The following is a 19,844-nucleotide window of genomic DNA, read 5'->3' as shown; positions in this document are numbered from 1 at the left end:
GCATATAAAATGGATGGAAATCAGGATAAGAAGTTAACTTGCCCTATAAATAAAATACCTATAATGTCATTAAGTGGATGAGAGAAAGGTAAACACTCACTAGTATAGGAATTGCAAAATGTATTAGTCTGATTTTGTTTTCTTTCTTTGGTGTAAAACAGCTATCATTCCTTCTATACTCATCTTTTGGATTGGTGCCTGAATTCTATGTCTTTATTTCAAGAAATAAACTAATATATTTTTCAATGATTATAGATGCATATGGGTATAAATACTCCTTTTTCTTCCATCAATATAATAAAAAATTCAGAGCATACTGGTAATATTTCTTCCATATTTTTCTGATCCTCATTGCCCAAATGTAATCTAAAAACTAATACTTTTCCCTCATAATATTGGGATGACCAATCAATAGGTTCTGTTAACAATAATATAATAACAGCTAAATCATTTATGTGACTGAATTGACAAGTTGCTCATGGGTTTTACCTGATGATTGTGTCAGCTAGCATAACATATAGTTTTTCACATTGTGGGATAAATAAACAAATAACTAATTATATTTATAAAACTACATAGAGATAATAATGCATATTTGGATTTTCTAGAGTTCAGAACTGATTAACAGATTACTAAATATTAGAGATGACTATGATCTACTCACATAGATAAAAATGATGACTTCAAAAAGCTGGATCTATAACCCCTTTCAGCAGAGTCATCCTAAAACATCTTTTTGGAGGGAGGAAGGATCTTATATACTTCTGACAGCATCAAACTCTATCAGATCAGTGCCTCCAATTAAGGGGTATGGCCTATTTACATCTTACACTAAAAACGCTAACTTATTAGCGTAGCAGACTTTCATAAATCTGAATCTTTGGATGATTAAAATGTTTTATTTTAAAAGGTTTTAAATATTCCCAGATTCCTACATTCTATCAGAAAGCTGTGATTCATTAAAATTAAAATAAGAGTTGGGTCCTTGGGTGGCCTAATCAGGTAAGGCTTGGACTCTTGATTTCAGATAAGATCATGATCTCAGGGCCATGGAATCAAGCCCTAAGTCTCGCTCTGCAATCAATGTGGAGTCTGCTGGAGATTATATCTCCTTTTCCTTTGGTGTCCCTGCTTGCTCTTGCTCTCTTTCTCACATAAATGAATAAATAGTTAAGGAAAAATTAAGAATTATGTACAAGCAAAAGTAAAATGTAAATAAGTCTCCTTGAAAAGTAATGATTTAAAAATACATTGGGGGTGCGGGGAAGGATGGTGGAGGAGTAGGGTCCCCAAGTCACCTGTCCCTACCAACTTACCTAGATAACTTTCAAATAATCCTGAAAACCTATGCATTCGACCTGAGATTTAAAGAGAGAATAGGTGGAACACGACAGAGAGAAGAGTTTGCACTTCTAACAAGGTAGGAAGGCAGGGAAAAAAAAAAAAGAATCAAGTGGGGGAGGGGCCCCTGCAAAGAGACTGGCTAAGGCCAGGAGGTAAAAGCCTCCAGGGACAGGAAAGCCCAGTCCAAGAGAAGCAGGAACTTTAAAAATCCGCGCTGGTTGACTTACTTCACTCAGCATTATACCCAACAGTTCCATCCACGTTGAAGCAAATGGTGGGTATTTGCCGTTTCTAATGGTAGAGTAATATTCCATTGCATATATATAGACCACATCTTTATCCATTCATCCTTCAATGGACACCGAGGCTCCTTTCACAGTTTGCCTATTCTGGACATTGAGGCTATAAACATCGGGGTGCAGGTGTCCCGTTTCACTGCATCTGTATCTTTGGGGCAAATCCTCAGCAGTGCAACTGCTGGGTTGTAGGGCAGTTCTATTTTTAACTCTTTGAGGAACCTCCACACAGTTTTCCAGAGTGGCTGCACCAGTTCACATTCCCACCAACAGGGTCTCATTCATTTGGGGAATATAAAAAATGGTGAAAAGGAATAAAGGGGAAAGGAGACTAAATGAGTGGGAAATATCAGTGAGGGTGACAGAACATGAGAGACACCTAATTCTGGGAAATGAACAAGGGGTAGTGGAAAGGGAGGTGGGGGGTTTGGGGCGACTGGGTGATGGACACTGAAGAGGGTACTTGATGGGATGAGCACTGGGTATTATGCTATATGTTGGCAAATTGAACTCAAAGAAAAAACAATGCAAAAAAAAAAAAAAAAACTCGCACAAGTTTCTTCCTGGAGGGAAAGGCACTTAGCAGGGAACTCAGGCAGAGCCACAGAAGGGGCAGTGGAACCTCCAGTCTCCCAGGGTCACTAACAGAAGAAGTGCACCCAGGGGAGAGCACACCACAGACAGTGGGCCAAGCTCAGTAAAAGGCTGGAGCATATGCCATGCAGGGACTTAGGAGAAGCAAAGATGGTGGCTTCGGGAGCCGTGGCCCAAAGAGCATGACTGCAGCAGCACTGGCCTGAGATCCCAGCACAGTCCAGGATCCTGAACTCCCCCCTGGACAGGTGGAGGCAGGGAGGGCACAGGACAGAGAGGAATCTCCTGCCGCCGGGTGCCCCTGAGCTATGAAGGTCAGCGCCCACGCCCCCGGAGCATCTAGGCCAGTGTGGACTGGGAGCTGTGGTAGTTACTGTGGGACCTGACTCAAGATCTGGACTGCCAACTGCTGACAGTGTTGTTATTCCTCCTGGTGTTACCTGGTGCCTGGGATGGAGCCGGGCTCCCAGGAAACAGAGGACTCACAGGATAAACAGCTCCTACCAAGCCATGCACCTGGAAGGGGGTGGAGCAGCTCCCCCAGGTGCACACACCTGAGAATCAGCACTGCAGGCCCCTCCCCAGAGACCAGCTGGGAGGAGAGGGGAAGAACAAGTTCTTAACCCAGCACCTCTGGAAAGCTCCAGGGAAGGTTGAGGGATTTACAGCATATAGAACCAGAGGATACCCCTCCTTTATTTCTTTTCCTTCCCTTTTTCAGTACAACTCGTTTTTAGCCACTCTGCACTGAGCAAAATGACTAGAAAGAAGAACTCACCACAAAAGAATCAGAAACAGTACTCTCTGCCACAGAGTTACAGAATTTGGATTACAATTAAATGTCAGAAAGCTAATTCAGAAGTACAATTATAAAGCTACTGGTGGCTCTGGAAGAAAGCATAAAGGATTCAAGAGACTTCATGACTGCAGAATTTAGATCTAATCAGGCCTAAATTAAATATCAATTTAATAAGATGCAATCCAAACTGGAGGTCCAAATGACCAGGGTTAATGAGGTAGAAGAACAAGTGACATAGAAGACAAGTTGATGGCAAGGAAAGAAGCTGAGGAAAAAAGAAAAACAATGAAACGACCATGAGGAAAGGTTAAGGGAAATAAATGACAGGATCAGAAGGAACAATCTATGTTTAATTGGAGTTCCAGAGAGCACTGAAAGAGACAGAGGACCAGAAAGCATATTTGAACACATTGTAGCTGAGAACTTCCCTAATTTGAGGAGGGAAACAGGCATTCACCCCCAAAATCAATAAAAAACATTCAACACCTCTACATCTAATAGTGAAACTTGCAAATTCCAAGGATAAAGAGAAGATCTGTAAAGCAGAAAGAGACAAGAGATCCCTAACTAATATGGGGTAATTGGTTAACAGCAGACCTCTCCACAGAGACTGGCAGGCCAGAAAGGGCTGACAAGATATATTCAGGGTCCTAAATGAGAAGAACATGCAGCCAAGAATACTTTATCCATCAAGGCTCTCATTCAGAATAGAAGGAGAGATAAAGAATTTCCAAGATTGGCAGAAACTGAAAGAATATGTGACCACCAAACCAGCTCTGCAAGAAATGTTAAGGGGGACTCTGTAAAAGAAAGGGGAAGCCCAAAGAAATAACCCACAAAACAGGGACTGAATAGGTAATATGATGACACTAAATTAATATCTTTCAATAGTAACTCTAAATGTTAATGGACTTAATGACCCCATCAAAAGACACAGGGTTTCAGACTGGATAAAACAGCAAGACTCATCTATCTGCTGTCTATAAGAGACTCATTTTAGACCTAAGGACACCCAGCCTGAAAATGAAAGGTTGGAGAACCATTTAATATTCAAATGGTCCTTAAAAGAAAGCAAAGGTAGCATTCTTAGATAAATTAAGGTTTATCCCAAAGTTTGTAGTAAGAAATGAATAGGGCCACTCTATCATACCTAAAGGATCTATCCATAAATACTATCATAAATACTTATGTGCCTATTGTGGGAGCTACCAAGTATATCTAATAAATTAATAAGCAAAGTAAAGACATACTTAGATAATTAAAAGTACACTAATACTGGGAGACTTCAACATGGCACTTTCTACAATTGATAGATATTCTAAGCACAACATCTCCAAAGAAATAAGAGCTTTAAATGATACAGTGGATCAAATGGATTTCATAGACATTTACAGAACTTTACATCCAAATGCAACTGAATACACATTCTTCTCAAGTACACATGGAACTTTCTCCAGAATAGACCACATACTGGCTCACAAATCAGGTCGCAAGAGATTCCAAAGATTGTGCTTGTCCTCTGCATATTTTCAGACCATAATGCTTTGAAACTTGAGCTCAATCACAAGAAGAAATTTTGAAGAAACTCAAACACGTGGAGGTTAAAGAGCATCCTGCTAAAAGACAAAAGGGTTAACCAGGAAATCAGAGAAGAATTAAAAAGATTCATGGAAACTAATGTGAATGAAGATGCAACATTGAAAATCTTTGGGATATAGCAAAAGCAGGACTGAAAGGGAAATACATCACAATACAAGCATCCCTCAAATAATTGGAAAAGCCTCAAATACACAAGCTAAAGCTCACACCTAAAGGGACTGAAGAAAGAACAGGAAATGAAACCTACACGAAATAGAGGGAGAGAGTTAATAAAGATTGCAGCAGAACTCAATGAAATAGGGACCAGAAAAACTATAGAACAGATCAACAAAGCAAGCAGTTGGTTCTTTGAAAGACTTAATAAGATAGATAAACCATTAGCCAGTCTTATTAAAAACAAAAGAGAAAAGACTCTAATTAATAAAATCATGAATTAATAAGGAGAGATCAAATCCAATACCAAGGATATAAAAACAATTTTAAAAACATATTATGAGCAGCTCTACGCCAATAAATCAGGCAATCTAGAAGAAATGGATGCATTTCTGGAAAACCACAAACTACCAAAACTGGAACAGGAAAACAATAGAAAACCTGAACAGACCAAGTACCAGGGAGGAAATTGAAGCAGTCATCAAAAACCTCCCAAGACACAAGAGTCCAGGGCCAGATGTCTTTTCAGGGGAATTGTATCAAATGTTTAAAGAAGAAACTATACCATTGTACTAAAGCTGTTCCGAAGGATATAAAGGGATGGAGTACTTCCAAACTCGTTTAATGAGGCCAGCAACACCTTACTTCCAAAACCAGACAAAGACCCCACCAAAAAGGAGAGTTATAGACCAATATCCCTGATGAACACAGATGCAAAAATTCTCAACAAGATACTAGCCAATAGGATATAATAGTACATTAAGAATATTATTCACCATGACCAAGTGGGTTTTATCCCTGGGATGCAAGGTTGGTTCAACACTCGTAAAACAACAGGATAGATCATATCAACAAGAGAATAAACAAGAACCATATGATTCTCTCAATAGATGCTGAGAAAGCATTTGACAAAATACAGGATCCATTCCTGATCAAAACTCTTCAGAGTATAGGGATAAAGGGAACATTCCTCAGCATCTTAAAAACCATCTATGAAAATTCCACAGCAAATATTTTTCTCAACTGGTAGCACTGAGAGCCTTTCTCCTAAGATCAGGAACACGACAGGGATGTCCCACTGCTATTCAGCATAGTACTAGAAGTCCTACCCTCAACAATTAGTCAACAAAAAGAAACAAAAGGCATTCAAATTTGCAAAGAAGAAGTCAAACTCTCCCTCTTTGCAGATGACATGATACTGTACCTAGAAAACCCAAAAGACACCACCCCAAGATTGCTAGAACTCATACAGCAATTTTTGCAGTGTTGCAAGATACAAAATAGATGCCCAGAAATCAGTGGTATTTCTATACAGTAACAATGAAACTGAAGAAAGAGAAATTAAAGAGTCAATCCCCTTTACAATTGCACCCAAAGCATTCGATACCTAGGAATAAGCATAACCAAAGAGGTAAAGGATCTATACCATAAAATCTACAGAACACTTCTGAGGTCTATTCTGGAGAGAGTTCCATGTGCACTTGAGAAGAATGTGTATGCAGTTGCATTTGGTTGTAAAGTTCTGTAAATATCTGTGAGACCACATACGGGATCACAAATCATTTCTTAACCGATAGCAGAACACTTCTGAAAGAAATTGTGGAAGAACCAATTTTATAATTGAATGCAAATTTTATTTTCTGGTGAATTTAGTAACAAAAAGTCTTCAAACAATAATTATACACCCTTTCCTTGTTTTGGCAAATGTTAACTTTGGTTTGCCCCTTAAGATTCTTTAATAAGAGGGATGCCTGAGTGACTCAGGGGTTAAGTGTCTGTCTTTGCCTCAGGATGTGATCCCAGAGGATGGGATCCATGATAGAGTCAGACATTGGGCTCCCTGCAGGGAGCCTGCTCCTCCCTCTGCCTATGTCTCTGCCTCTCTCTGTGTGTCTCTCATGAATAAATAAATTCTTAATATTTTTTGTCTTTCTTGGGGTCATTAATTGACTCTTAAATAAAAAGTGATTTTGAGTGACCAAACTCCATTCTTACAGCATTTTTTCCTGTTTATTCTGAGCTAATATATTTAAAAGATTTTGTTATAAAAGCAGATCTCTAATTTTGTTTTTATTTATAAATTTATTTTTTATTGGTGTTCAATTTGCCAATATATAGAATAACACCCAGTGCTCATCCCATCAAATGTCCACCTCAGTGCCCATCACCCAGTCACCCCCACCCCCCGACCACCTCCCTTCCACAACCCCTACTTCATTTCCCAGAGTTAGGAGTCTCTCATATTCTGTCTCCCTTTCTGATATTTCCCTCTCATTTTTTCTCCTTTCCCCTTTATTCCCTTTCACTATTTTTTTACATTCCCCAAATGAATGACACCATATAATGTTTGTCCTTCTCCGATTGACTTATTTCACTCAGCATAATACCCTCCAGTTCCATCCATGTCAAAGTAAATGGTGGGTATTTGTCGTTTCTAATGGCTGAGTAACATTCTTTGTATACATAAACCACATCTTCTTTATCCATTCATCTTTCGATGGACACCGAGGCTCCTTCCACAGTTTGACTGTTGTGAACATTGCTGCTATAAACACTGGGGTGCAGGTGTCCTGGCATTTCATTGCATCTGTATCTTTGGGGTAAATCCTCAGCAGTGCAATTGCTGGGTCGTAGGGCAGATCTATTTTTAACTCTTTGAGGAACCTCCACACAGTTTTCCAAAGTGGCTGCACCAGTTCACATTCCCACCAACAGTGCAGGAGGGTTCCCCTTTCTCCACATCCTTTCCAACATTTGTGGTTTCCTGCCTTGTTAATTTTCCCCATTCCCATTGGTGTGAGGTGGTATCTCATTGTGATTTTGATTTGTATTTCCCTGATGGCAAGGGATGCAGAGCATTTCCTCATGTGCTTGTTGGCCATGTCTATGTCTTCCTCTGTGAGATTTCTCTTCATGTCCTTTGCCCAGTTCATGATTGGATTGTTTGTTTCTTTGCTGTTGAGTTTAATAAGTTCTTTATAGATCTTGGCTGTTAGCCCTTTATCTGATACGTCATTTGCAAATATCTTTTCCCATTCTGTAGGTTGTCTTCTTTTTTGCTGTGCAAAAGCTTCTTATCTTGATGAAGTCCCAATATTCATTTTTGCTTTTGTTTCTCTTGCCTTCATGGATGTATCTTGCAAGAAGTTACTGTGGCCTAGTTCAAAAAGAGTGTTGCCTGTGTCCTCCTCTAGGATTTTGATGGAATCTTGTCTCACATTAAGATCTTTCATCCAGAACATAAAGACTCCTAACTCTGGGAAACGACCTAGGGGTGATGGAAGGGGAGGAGGGGGGATGGGGGTGAATGGGTGATGGGCACTGAGGGGGGCACTTGACGGGATGAGCACTGGGTGTTATTCTATATGTTGGCAAATTGAACACCAATAAAATTAAATTTATAAATAAAAACAAAATGAGTAAATTGCCCTCGGTAGCCTTGACATCTTCACAATATTAATTCTTTCAATCCATGAGCATGGAATATTTTTCCATCTCTTTTGTTCTTCTCATTTGATTTTTGTGTCCCTATTCCATGGAGCTGCCATCATCAGGTACTTTTTACCAAGGCCCAACCAGTCCCCTGAAAAGGAAGAAGCAGTTTCTGTCTTCTGGGCTTAAGCCATCCATATACATTCTGTGAAACAAGGATGTTTCTAGGGTTCTCAGCAGAGCTGTCAGAAAATGATGAATATGAAGTCTATAAAATGTGAATTCAAAATTATACAACGCTTTCATTAGAGAGAATAAATAGGGGCAACTGGGTGGCTTAGTGGTCGAGTGTCTGTCTTTGGGTCAGGTCATGATCCTGAGTCCTGGGATGGAGTCCTTCTTCAGGGTCCTCACAGGGATCCTGCTTCTCCATCTGTCTATGTGTCTGTCTATCTCTTTGTGTCTCTCATGAAAAAAATAAATAAAATCTTAAAAATAAAATGCAATAGAATAAATGTATATATGCATGTAGATAACTTGTATATGTTTACCAATATAAACCAGGTATGTTAAATATGGGATAGAAAAAAAAGTATATAGTTCCATAACTAAAAACAAATATAAATTGGCTATTTCCTTACTTTAAATCACTAATATCTTTGAAAGCAAAAATATCATAAATGGGTTCTTGCTTAATGATGTAATAAATAAAATGTACTTTTAATTCCTAGATGAGAATCATACTTGTTCAGTTTTTGAAATGCACACTCTGCCAAGACAGAAAACATTACATCTTTAAATAGCGCATTTGTGATTAACACAGGGGTTGTAAGCATTGAATCACTATATTATAGATCTGAAATTAATTAATGTTGCACTTTTGTTAAATAATTTGAATTATTTTTTTAAAGATTTTATTTACTATTTTATTTATTTATTTATTTATTATTTATTTATTTATTTATTTATTTATTTATTTATTTGACAGAGACAGAGAGAGAACGCAATTGTAGGAGTTGCAGGCAGAGGGAAAGGGAGAAGCAGGCTCTCCAGTAAGCAGAGATCCTGACATGGGGCTCTATCCCATGACCCTAGGATCACATCCCAAGCTTAATGCAGAGGCTCAGCTAACTGAGCCACCCAGGTCCCCCAAATAACCAGAATTTGTTAATAAATTTAAAGAAATATAGTTTTACCTATTAAAGTTTTACATTAATTCAAAGTTATCATTAATGCAAAAATGAATAACTACATAATATGAATATTAAAATTATTCCCCGAAACAGTCCTTGTTTGAAGTGAAAAAAAGTTAAAAAATAAGCAAATAAAATCCTAAAATAGAATTAAGAAAGCAATTTTAGATGTGATTATGATTTGAATAAAATTCATTATATGAGATTTTAGGTTTTAATCTTCACCCAGTAAAATTATGAATCATTACTTTGATATTTGTTGTATCCCAACATTTGACATGTTTTAGCAGAAAATACAAATATAGTGGAAATACTTATTCATCATAGTATTTCAATTATGTCCCTTATTTTTACTGTATTATAATTATTACTAGTTTTTAAAATATTTTCCTCTGAAATTATCCATATATTATGGCTTATCCATTTCCCTGAATTTGTTTTATGTTTTTTTAAAATTTTTTTTTACTCTTGGTTCTACAGGGAGCTTATTAATAATTAGAATTCATTAAATACTGTCAATATCATATTATGAAGCCTATAAATAATCAAGATACTTAATAATTAAAATAATTATCTTACATAACTAAGATAATTATTAAAGAGAAACTGCATTAATTGATTTGCTTAAGTTGATCATTGATCATGGTCAATACATTTTGTTTAAAGATTTTATTTATTTATTCATGAGTGACACAGAGAGAGACAGAGAGGCAGAGACATAGGCCGAGGGAGAAGTAGGCTCCATGCAGGGAGCCTCATGTGGGCCTTGATCCTGGACTCCATGACCACACCCTGGGCTGGAGGCAGGCGCTAAACTGCTGAGCCATCCAAGGATCCCTCAATACATTTTTTGATGCACAGTTGGATTACTTACCAATTACCTATTATTTATCAGTCTGTGTAGGTGACAGTAATAAAAGTAGTGACTTTTTTACTCCAAATATTAATACAAACTTTGAAAGGGAGACAGAATATTTAATAATTCATTTCATATAATTCACCTCTTTATTTCTAATATTTTTAGTGTTTACCATTATGTAGTTCCTAAAACTAAACTTTCCTCATTTTTAAAAGATTTATTTTAATAAAGTATGACAAATAATTATATTGTACACTTAAAGAATAGAACATATGATTTAATATGAGATGTATATTATGCAATTTTTACCATAAGCTAATAAACAAATAAATCACCGCAAATGATTTCTAATTAGATTGCAGGGTTTTTTAACACTTAGACTACTCTTTTATGGAGCATCCAAATACAATTGTCAAATATTAACAGACACAAAAGAAAAACAGATAACAATACAACAGTAGCAGTCATGTTAATATCCCTTTTTAATAATAAGTGGAATTTCCAGAAGAAAATAAGAAAAAATTGATTTTTGAATCATACTCTAGAGAAGATAGACCTAAAAGATACAGAGAAAATATTCCATTCAAAAGTAGCAAGATACACATTCTTTTCAAATGGACACAGAACAGTCTTTAAGAGAAAAATATCACAGGACACCGAAAAGTCCTGGTAAATTTAACAACATTGAAATCAGAACAAATATATTCTTTTCTGATAAAAATTTCATGAAATTAGAAATCAGAAAAAATGAGGAAAAATGAAAAATTCAGAAATATGTGGAAGTAAAACAATACACTCCTGAACAACAATTGATTCAATGAAGAAATCAAAGAAAAGGAAAAACAAATATTTTAAAACAAATAAAAATGAAGGGAAAAAACACATCACAACTTACGCAATGCAGCAAAAGCAGTTCTTTGTGAAATGTATACGGACAAATGACTCCATTAAAAAAAAAAAAAGAAAGACCTCAAATATGTGACCAAATTTGATATCTCAAAGAAATAGAGGAAGAAGAAATAGCCCAGAGTTAGCAAAATGAAGAAAATAATTAAGGTCAAAGTGGCAATAAATGGGGAGGAGTTAAGATACAAGAGGAGTAGGGGAAACCTAAGGTTCCCTCATCCCTTGAACACAGCTATATAAATATTGAATCATTCTGAACACTCAATAAATCAATCATAGGACTGAGAGAACCAATAGCACATCTAGATGGAGTAAAGCATCCATGTTATGGAAGGTAGAAATCTTGGAGTGGTGATTTAGGGAACAAAAAAATGCAGGTCCTGCTAAGGGGAGACATCCCTGATCAAAGAGAGAGGAGAGAGAGCGAAAGAGGGGGTCAGAGAGAGAGAGAAGATCCAAATAAATAAAATCATGAATGAAAGAGAAAGGAGCCCATCCAACAACACAGAAATACAATCGATTATAAGACAGTATTATGAAAAATTATATGCTGACAAATTAGGCATCTGGAAGAAATAGATAAATTTCCAGAAAGATACTATCTTCCAAAACTGAATCAGGAAGAAATAGAGAATTTGAACAAGACACATAACCAGCAAATAATTTGATCAGTTATCAAAAATTTCACAGTAACAGTGACAGCAACAAGGACAAAAGAAAATCTCACAACAATCAAATGTCTTAGGTATGATGACTTCTGAGAGAAATTTAACCAAACTTTATTTTTATTTTTTAACATTTATTTATTTATTTATTTATTTATTATTTATTCATTCATTCATTCATTCATTCTTTCAATCACTCATGGGAGACACAGAGAGAGAGGCAGGAAAATAAGCAGAGGGAAAGCAGGCTCCACATGGGGAGCTAAAGTGGAACTTGATCTTAGGACCCCAGGATCATGACCCAAGCCAAGTTGGGTACTCAACCACTGAGCCACCCAGGTTTGCCTCTACCAAACATTTAAAGAACACTGCATACCAATTCTTTTCAAAATGTTACCAAAAGTGGAAATGGAAAGAAAATCCAAACTCATTCTACCAGGAAATGGAAAGAAAATCCAAACTCATTCTACCAGGCCATTCTACCATTCTACCATTTCTACATTGATTTCAAAACCAAACACCCCACTAAGAAGGAGAAATATAGTCTAAAATCCCTGATTAGTATGGATTCAAAAATTCTCAAAAAACTTCTAGAAAATTGATTCCAACAGTGCATTAAAAATTATTGTCCTTGATCAAGGGGGATTTATTCCTGGACTCTAGGATTTGTTCAATATTTGACAATCAATTGATATAATACAACACATTACTAAAAGAAAGGGTAAGAACCATATTATCATATCAGGAGATTCAGAAAAAGTATTTGACAAAACACAGCAACCATTCTTGATAAAAACCACCACAGAGTAGGTATAGAAGGAACATATCTCAAAATAATACAGGGTATATATGAAAGAAGCACAATTGAATTCATCCCACTGAGGAAAAAAAAGAGTTTTTCCACTATGATAAGAAAAAAGAAAAGAGTCTCCACTCTCACCATTACAATTTAACATAGCCCTGGAAGTATTAGCCTCATGACTCAGAACACAAGAAGAAAGAAAGGCATCCACATCCCCAAGGACTAAGTCAAAGTCCCCTACTTGCAGATGACATGATATTCTATGTAGACAACCTGAAAGACACCACCAGTAATTTGCTAGAACTAATACATGAGTTCATTAAAGTTGCAAACTATGAAATCAGTGTACAGAAATCTGTTGTCTTCCTATACAACAGTAAAGAGGCAGCAGAAAAATAAATAAATGTATTGATCCCATTTGCAATTGCACCCCAAACAATAAGATACCTGGGAATAAATCTAACTAAAGAAGTAAAATATCTGTACTGAAAAAAAGATAGAACAGTTATGAAGGTAATTGTAGAGGCACAATGAAATAGAAAGACATTCCATGCACAACGATTTGAAGAACAAACATTGATAAAATGTCTACACTACCCAAAGTAATGTACAGATTTAATGCAATTTCTATCAAAACACCACCAGCATTTTTCACAGAGCTAGGACAAACAGTTCTATAATTTTCATGGAACCAGAAAATACTACAAATATCCAAAGCAATCCTAAAAATGAAAAGCAAAGCTGGAGGCTTTAATCCAATTCTTGATCAAGCTATATTAGAAAGCTATAGTCAAACCAGTATGGTCCCATCACAAAAGCAAACAAACACATAGATCATTGGAGCGGAATAGAGAACCCAGACATGGACCTTCAACTCTACACAAACTAATCTTCAACAAAACAGGAAAGAATATCCAACACAGAAAAGACACTCTCCTCAAACAATTATGTTGAGAAAACCGGATATCAATATGCAGAAAAATGAAATTAAACCACTTTCTTACACCAGATACAAAAATAAATTCACAATGGATGAGAGAGCTAAAAGTGATTATCAAAATCTTAGAGATGAACATGGAAGTGAACTGTTTGACGTGTACCATAGCAATATCTTACTAGACACATCTTCAGAATCAAACAAAACAAAAACAGAAATGAACTATTGGGACCTTCTCAAGATTAAAAAAAAAAGCTTATTTTTTTGAAAACATTATTTATTTATATGACAGAGAGAGAGAGAGAACATAAGCAGGAGGAGTAGCAGGCAGAGGGAGAGGGAGAAGTACACTCTCTGCTGAGCAGAGAGCCTGATACAAGGCTTGATCCTAGGACACCAATGATCAAGACCTAAACCAAAACCAGGTACTTAACTGACTGAGCCACCCAGGTACCCCAAAAAAGCTTCTTCACAGTGAAGGAAAAAATCAACAGAACTAAAAGACAGCTAACAGAATGAAAGAATATACTTGCAAATGGCCTATATGATAAATGGTTGATATCAAAAACCTATAAAGAATTTACCAAACTCAACACCAAAAATCCCACAAAAAATATAGTCAATAAATGGGCAAAAGACATGACTAGACATTATTCCCAAAAGGAGATACAGAGTTCCAAAAGACACATGAAAAGATGCACACCATCACTCATCATCATAGAAATACAAATGAAAACTACAATGAATTATCCCCTCACAACTATCAGAAGGACTAAAATTAACAATAGAGGAAACAATAGATTTTGGCGAGCATGGGGATAAAGGGGAACTCTTACACTGTTGGTGGGAATGCAAGCTGATGAAGCCACTAAGGAAAACAGAATAAAGTTTCCTCAGAAAGTTAAAAATACTGCCCTAGAACCCAGCAATAGCACTACTCAGTATTTACCCAATTATACAGAAATACTGATTCAAAGAGATACAAATCAATGTTCATAGCAGTATTATCAGCAACATTCAAATCATGGAATCAGCTCAAATGTCCATCAACTGATGAATTGATAAAAAGAGGTGGAATAATGCTCAGCCATAAAAAGGATGAAATATCAAAATATCGCTATTTAATAACTTGGATGACCTAGAGAGTATTATGCAAAGGAAAATAGGTCAGTCAGAGAAAGACAAATACGATATGATTTCAATCATAAGTGGAATTTAAAACAAAATCAGGGGAAAAAAAGAGCAAAGCCAGGAAACAGACATTTAAGTATATAAAACAACCTGAGGGTAATTGGATGGGAGGTTGTGGGGGGCAAAGTGGGTTAACTAGGTGATGAGGATTGAGGAGTGTGCTTGTAATGAGCATGGAACGTTCTATATAAGTTTTGAATCACTGAATACTACACCTGACACTAATATTACATGGCATGTTAACAAACCGGAATTTAAATAAAAGCTTGAAAAAATAAACAATTTTTAAATACAATAAATACACGAAAAATGGTAAATATAGAGTTGTGCTTGCATTTCAAAGCAAAATGTTAACAGTTAACAGACATAATGCATATATAACTATTCTTTCAGAAATCTCACACAGTCAGTATTGTAAGAGCTTGAAATTTAGTGCAAACAAATGTACTCTTACTCATGATTTATGGTAGCACATTGACCCATACACTTTCTCAGGGCTCCTTTGACTTCACTGTTTCTAAGACTGTAGATAATGGGGTTCAGCACTGGGGTGAAGATAGTATAGAAGGCTGACACCACTTTATCGTGGTTAGCTGACCTGTAGGATTTGGGTCTCATGTAAATAAAAATAGCTGCTCCATAAAAGAGTCCCACCACAGTCAGATGTGAGGAGCAGGTGGAGAAAGCCTTCTTGCGGGCTTCTCTAGAACGCATCTGGAGAACCACAGCAAGGATGAGACTATAGGAAATCAGGATGAGAGAAAACGGAACCAGCAGCATTAATACACAGCAGATATACATGACATACTCAAAAACAAACGTGTCAGCACAAGCCAAACGCACCAGAGTGGGGGCCTCACAGAAGAAATGATTGATCTCATGTGCATCACAGAATGGAAAACTCAGGGTGGCAGCAGCCTGCATGAGCCCATCAGCTGCCCCCAAGCACCAGGACCCCACTGTCATTCTCAGGCATAATTGCCAGCTCATGAGAATGGGGTACCTCAGTGGGTGGCAAACAGCCACATAGCGGTCATAGGACATGGCTGCTAAGAGGAAGCACTCGCCCCCTGCCAAAGTAAGGAAGAAAAATATCTGCAACCCGCAGCCAGCAGGGGAGATGGACTTCTTGCCACTCAAGTAGTCAGCTGCCATTTTGGGCACAATGGTGGAGATCAGCATCATGTCCATGAGGGAGAGTTGACTCAGTAGGAAGTACATAGGTGTGTGGAGCCGGACATCCTGGTGAATCAGGAGAATCATGAGGGCATTGCCCACCAGGGAGCTGAAAGCAATTGTCAGAACCATCACAAAGAGAAACAGGTGGGCTTCTGTGTAGTTAAAGAGTCCCAGGAGAATGAAATCTGAGGTGGAGTTCCCAATTTTCATGATTTCATAAAGGAGTACCACTGCAAATGAAGAAATAGTTGACAGAGTTTTCATCATTTTCAATGCTCTATTCAGTTATATTTTTCATGACAAAATTGTGTTGAAATGTTCATACCAGGACACCTGAGTGACTCAGTGGTTGAACATCTGCCTTTGGCCCAGGGAGTTATCTGGATTCCAGAGACTGAATCCTGAATGAGACTTCCTGCAGGGAGCCTGCTTCCTCCTCTACCTATATCTCTGCTTCTCTCTTTCTCTGTCTTTCATGAATAAATAAGTAAAATCTTTAAAAAAATTGAAACCTATTCCTAATACTTCATCAGAGATCTGCAAGATCTTTTTTACTTGGGCACATAATTAATTCCACTTTAAAAAAAATTTTCACAAGAAACACTTCTCAGATTTTTATTTGCTTAATTGGAACCATGAATAAAGTTTCTTGATAAATTTAATGTAAGTTTTCAGCACATCTTATGCTGCTTGATATCAACATAATGAAATGAAATATTCACTTTGTCATTTTCCTTAGTGTGCTTTTATCATACATAGTCAACATTCTTAGCAGCTGAAATAAATCAATGTGATCAGCATTATAAACGCTAGATGCTTACTAATGAGGGCTATGCATCTAACATATCATAAGTTTTTGAAAACACTAAAATTGGATCATTTTCTTGATATTAAATAATTTGGGAAGGCATTTTACTTTCCAAAAAAGGTAAGTAATATTCTCAGATGCTAGGAATAGATAGAAAAATTACTTAATTTGAAAAATTTAATGTATTTAGTTTGATTTTATCAAATTATGAAAAGAATATAGTAAATTCCTTATTAGGATATGTTCCCCAAAGAAAGACTATGATACTACATGCAATATTTCATTAACTATATAAAAGGGATTTTGTATAATGATTTTGTTTCTCCTGAAAGTCACAGGTACATGATCTTTTCAGGGAAAATTAAAATATAAAATTTATTAGTAACCAATACAGAGATAAATTCATTTTCTTAGGGCTTCCTGGGTGGCTCAGTGGTTTAGCGCCACCTTCAGCCCAGGGTGTGATCCTGGAGACCCGGGATGGAGTCCCACATCGGGCTCCCTGCTTAGAGCCTGCTTCTCCCTCTGCCTGTGTCTCTGCCCCTCTCTCTCTCTGTGTCTCTCATGAATAAATAAATAAAATATTTTTTTTAAAAATTCATTTTCTTATTTCCTAAGACAATCTACATCTCCACAGGTATTTTCATTCCTGATCTGAAAGTCCTGAAATTGTTCTAGAATTATGAATAAATAGGATCATAGTTGAGGAGATGAAGATGTTAATTCAATCTCAGAGGTACATTCCAAATTAATAATGAAAGGGCCTGGAAGGATTCCATCTCTTTTATGGTCAATTAGTTTGTCTGCATTTTCCATATGCCTCCAGTACTAGAATGCCAATCAAGACATAGAAAGTGAAAAAGGCTCACTCAATCCCTAAATCCATTGCTTCAGAATCATTAGTGTTCTGACAGCATTCTACATCAGGGTTGGTTGTTTCAAAGTTAAACATTCTAAATGGAAGCACACTTCCTCCTCACTGCATTTCCCAAACCATTATTATCTGCACATCCTCATATTAGTAACACTTGGACCCTGCAAACCTAGTAACTCTATGGACTCTCTAATTATGGATCTCTTTATTGCTTTCTTGAAAAATTAAAACCCTTCTAGCTCTTTTCTTTGACTCAAAGCTTTCTTATTTCCATTTTCTAAACTTTCTCATTTTTGAAAAATGTTAAAACATAAAACTAGGGTACACCTGGGTGGCTCAGCGGTTGAACATCTGCCTTTGGCTCAGGATATGATCCCTGGGTCTGGGACCCAGTCCACATTGGGCTCCCTGGGAGGAGCCTGCTTCTCCTCTGCCTGTATTTCTCTCTGTCTCTCTCTCTGTCTCTCTGTCTCTCTCTCTCTCTCTCTCTGCATATCTCATGAATAAATAAATAAAATCTTTAAAAAAAACACATAAACCTAGCTTAAAGTCAATCTGTTTTTAATAACTGCAGATTGTTGGGCAAGTTTCTTAATATAACTTTTGCTATAATCTTACCTGTCTTTAAATGTATGTCACTATAGTGTCATTATATATATTTACATTATTCTGCAACCATGACAAATATATAACTCCAGGACTCTATAACAGAAAGTCTAGACCCATTAAGCAATGATTTCCTGTTTCACCATGTCCCTAGGAACTGGCAACCACCATTCTGCTACTCTAGCTCTAAAAATTTGATTACCTAGAGGATCCTGAGATTAGTGGGCTTCCACAGAATTTGTCTTCTTGTGATTGGCTTGTTTGACATCATGTCCTCAAAAGTCTTTCATGTGGTATCATGTGTTATAATTTCCTTCTGTTTTAAGGAGAATAGTATTCCTTTACATGTACATTCAATATTGTCTTTATTAACTCAATCTATCTATGGATATTTGAGCTGCTTCCATTCACTTCAATTCTCTATTTAATGTTAAATTTAATGAAATGGATAAAGAAGATGTGGTTTATGTATACAATGGAATCCTTGGTATTTTTAAAAAAAAATAATATGAACAAATATATCTAATAATAGAGCTATATTTTTTTTTTACTTTTTGACACACGTGCAAGAAAATTTAATTTAGGGAGTGTACTTTTTGTTATTTTTTTGTAGTTTCTAATTTTGTGTTTCTTTTGAATATGGAAATATTAGTGTTTAACTTTTGAATGGAGTTAGGTATGTACCTATGAATTAGCTTAAGTTTTATTATATGTATAAAAAAATCATCATTATATATCTTTTTTCACTTTATTATTTTTTTGTTTATATATTTATTTTTTATTGGTGTACAATTTGCCAACATATAGGATAATATCTAATTGTCTATTCAATATGATATTTGTTTATGATATTTTCTGATACCAGAAATCAACTAAAGGCATCATTTAATTAAAATCAATGTCAGGAAATCATATTTTTTCCAAGAAATAATAATATTAAATTATGTGTTGAATTAGAATTCTTAACTATTATTTCAGTATTATACAATAGACATAATTTTCATAGTTAAAATATTTATAAATCTAATGAAATATGATTCTACAGGATATCTCCTAACTAATTAACTATGTATATATAGTGATTGAAAGTCCAGATGATAAATTAATTTATCCTATAAATAAATATCTAAAATGTCATTAGTTGGAAGAGAGAAAGGTATAAACTGACTTGTGTAGGAATTGCAAAATGTAGTAGTCTGATTTTTTTCCCTCTCTGGTATAAAACAGCTATCATTCCTTGTTTTTTTAGTCCTTTACTACCAATGACAATGAAATTTTGTGTCTTTAATTATAAGATATTTTTTATTCTAATAGAAAAAATATATATACATATTCCTTTGTTTTCTCAGTATAATAACAGTAAAGTTGAGCACACTGATAATATTGCTTCCATATTTTTGTGATCCCCATTGCCCAAACCTAATCTAAAAACTGTAATATTTTCCCCTCAGAATATTGGGATGACAAATCAGTCAATAGGTTCTGTTAATAATGTAGTAACAGCTAAATCATTTACGTGACCAAATTGAAAAGTTACTGTATGGATTTTCATGATGATTGCAGATTGCATCGTCTAGCATACCTTTTAGTTTTTCAAATTGTAAGAT

At 36.0% G+C, this 19,844-nt stretch overlaps 1 protein-coding gene across 1 annotated transcript; it reads right to left on the bottom strand.

Moving 5' to 3' along the window:
* Window positions 1-15,220: 15,220 nt before the first annotated feature.
* On the bottom strand, window positions 15,221-16,216 carry LOC112665342 (olfactory receptor 2T8-like). Its single transcript, XM_025454995.1, has one exon. The coding sequence runs from the start codon at window positions 16,214-16,216 to the stop codon at window positions 15,221-15,223; it is 996 nt and encodes a 331-aa protein (XP_025310780.1).
* Between the last annotated feature and the right edge of the window lie 3,628 nt (window positions 16,217-19,844).

This window comes from Canis lupus, chromosome 14, assembly GCF_003254725.2.
Source record: "Canis lupus dingo isolate Sandy chromosome 14, ASM325472v2, whole genome shotgun sequence".
Taxonomy (NCBI): domain Eukaryota; kingdom Metazoa; phylum Chordata; class Mammalia; order Carnivora; family Canidae; genus Canis; species Canis lupus.
The sequence above is the reverse complement of the archived record's forward strand: the minus strand, read 5'-3'. Positions and strand labels throughout refer to the sequence as shown.

Coding starts and splice junctions, on each gene's coding strand:
- LOC112665342 (XM_025454995.1), bottom strand. CDS start 16,216: ATGATGAAAACTCTGTCAACTATTTCTTCATTTGCAGTGGTACTCCTT.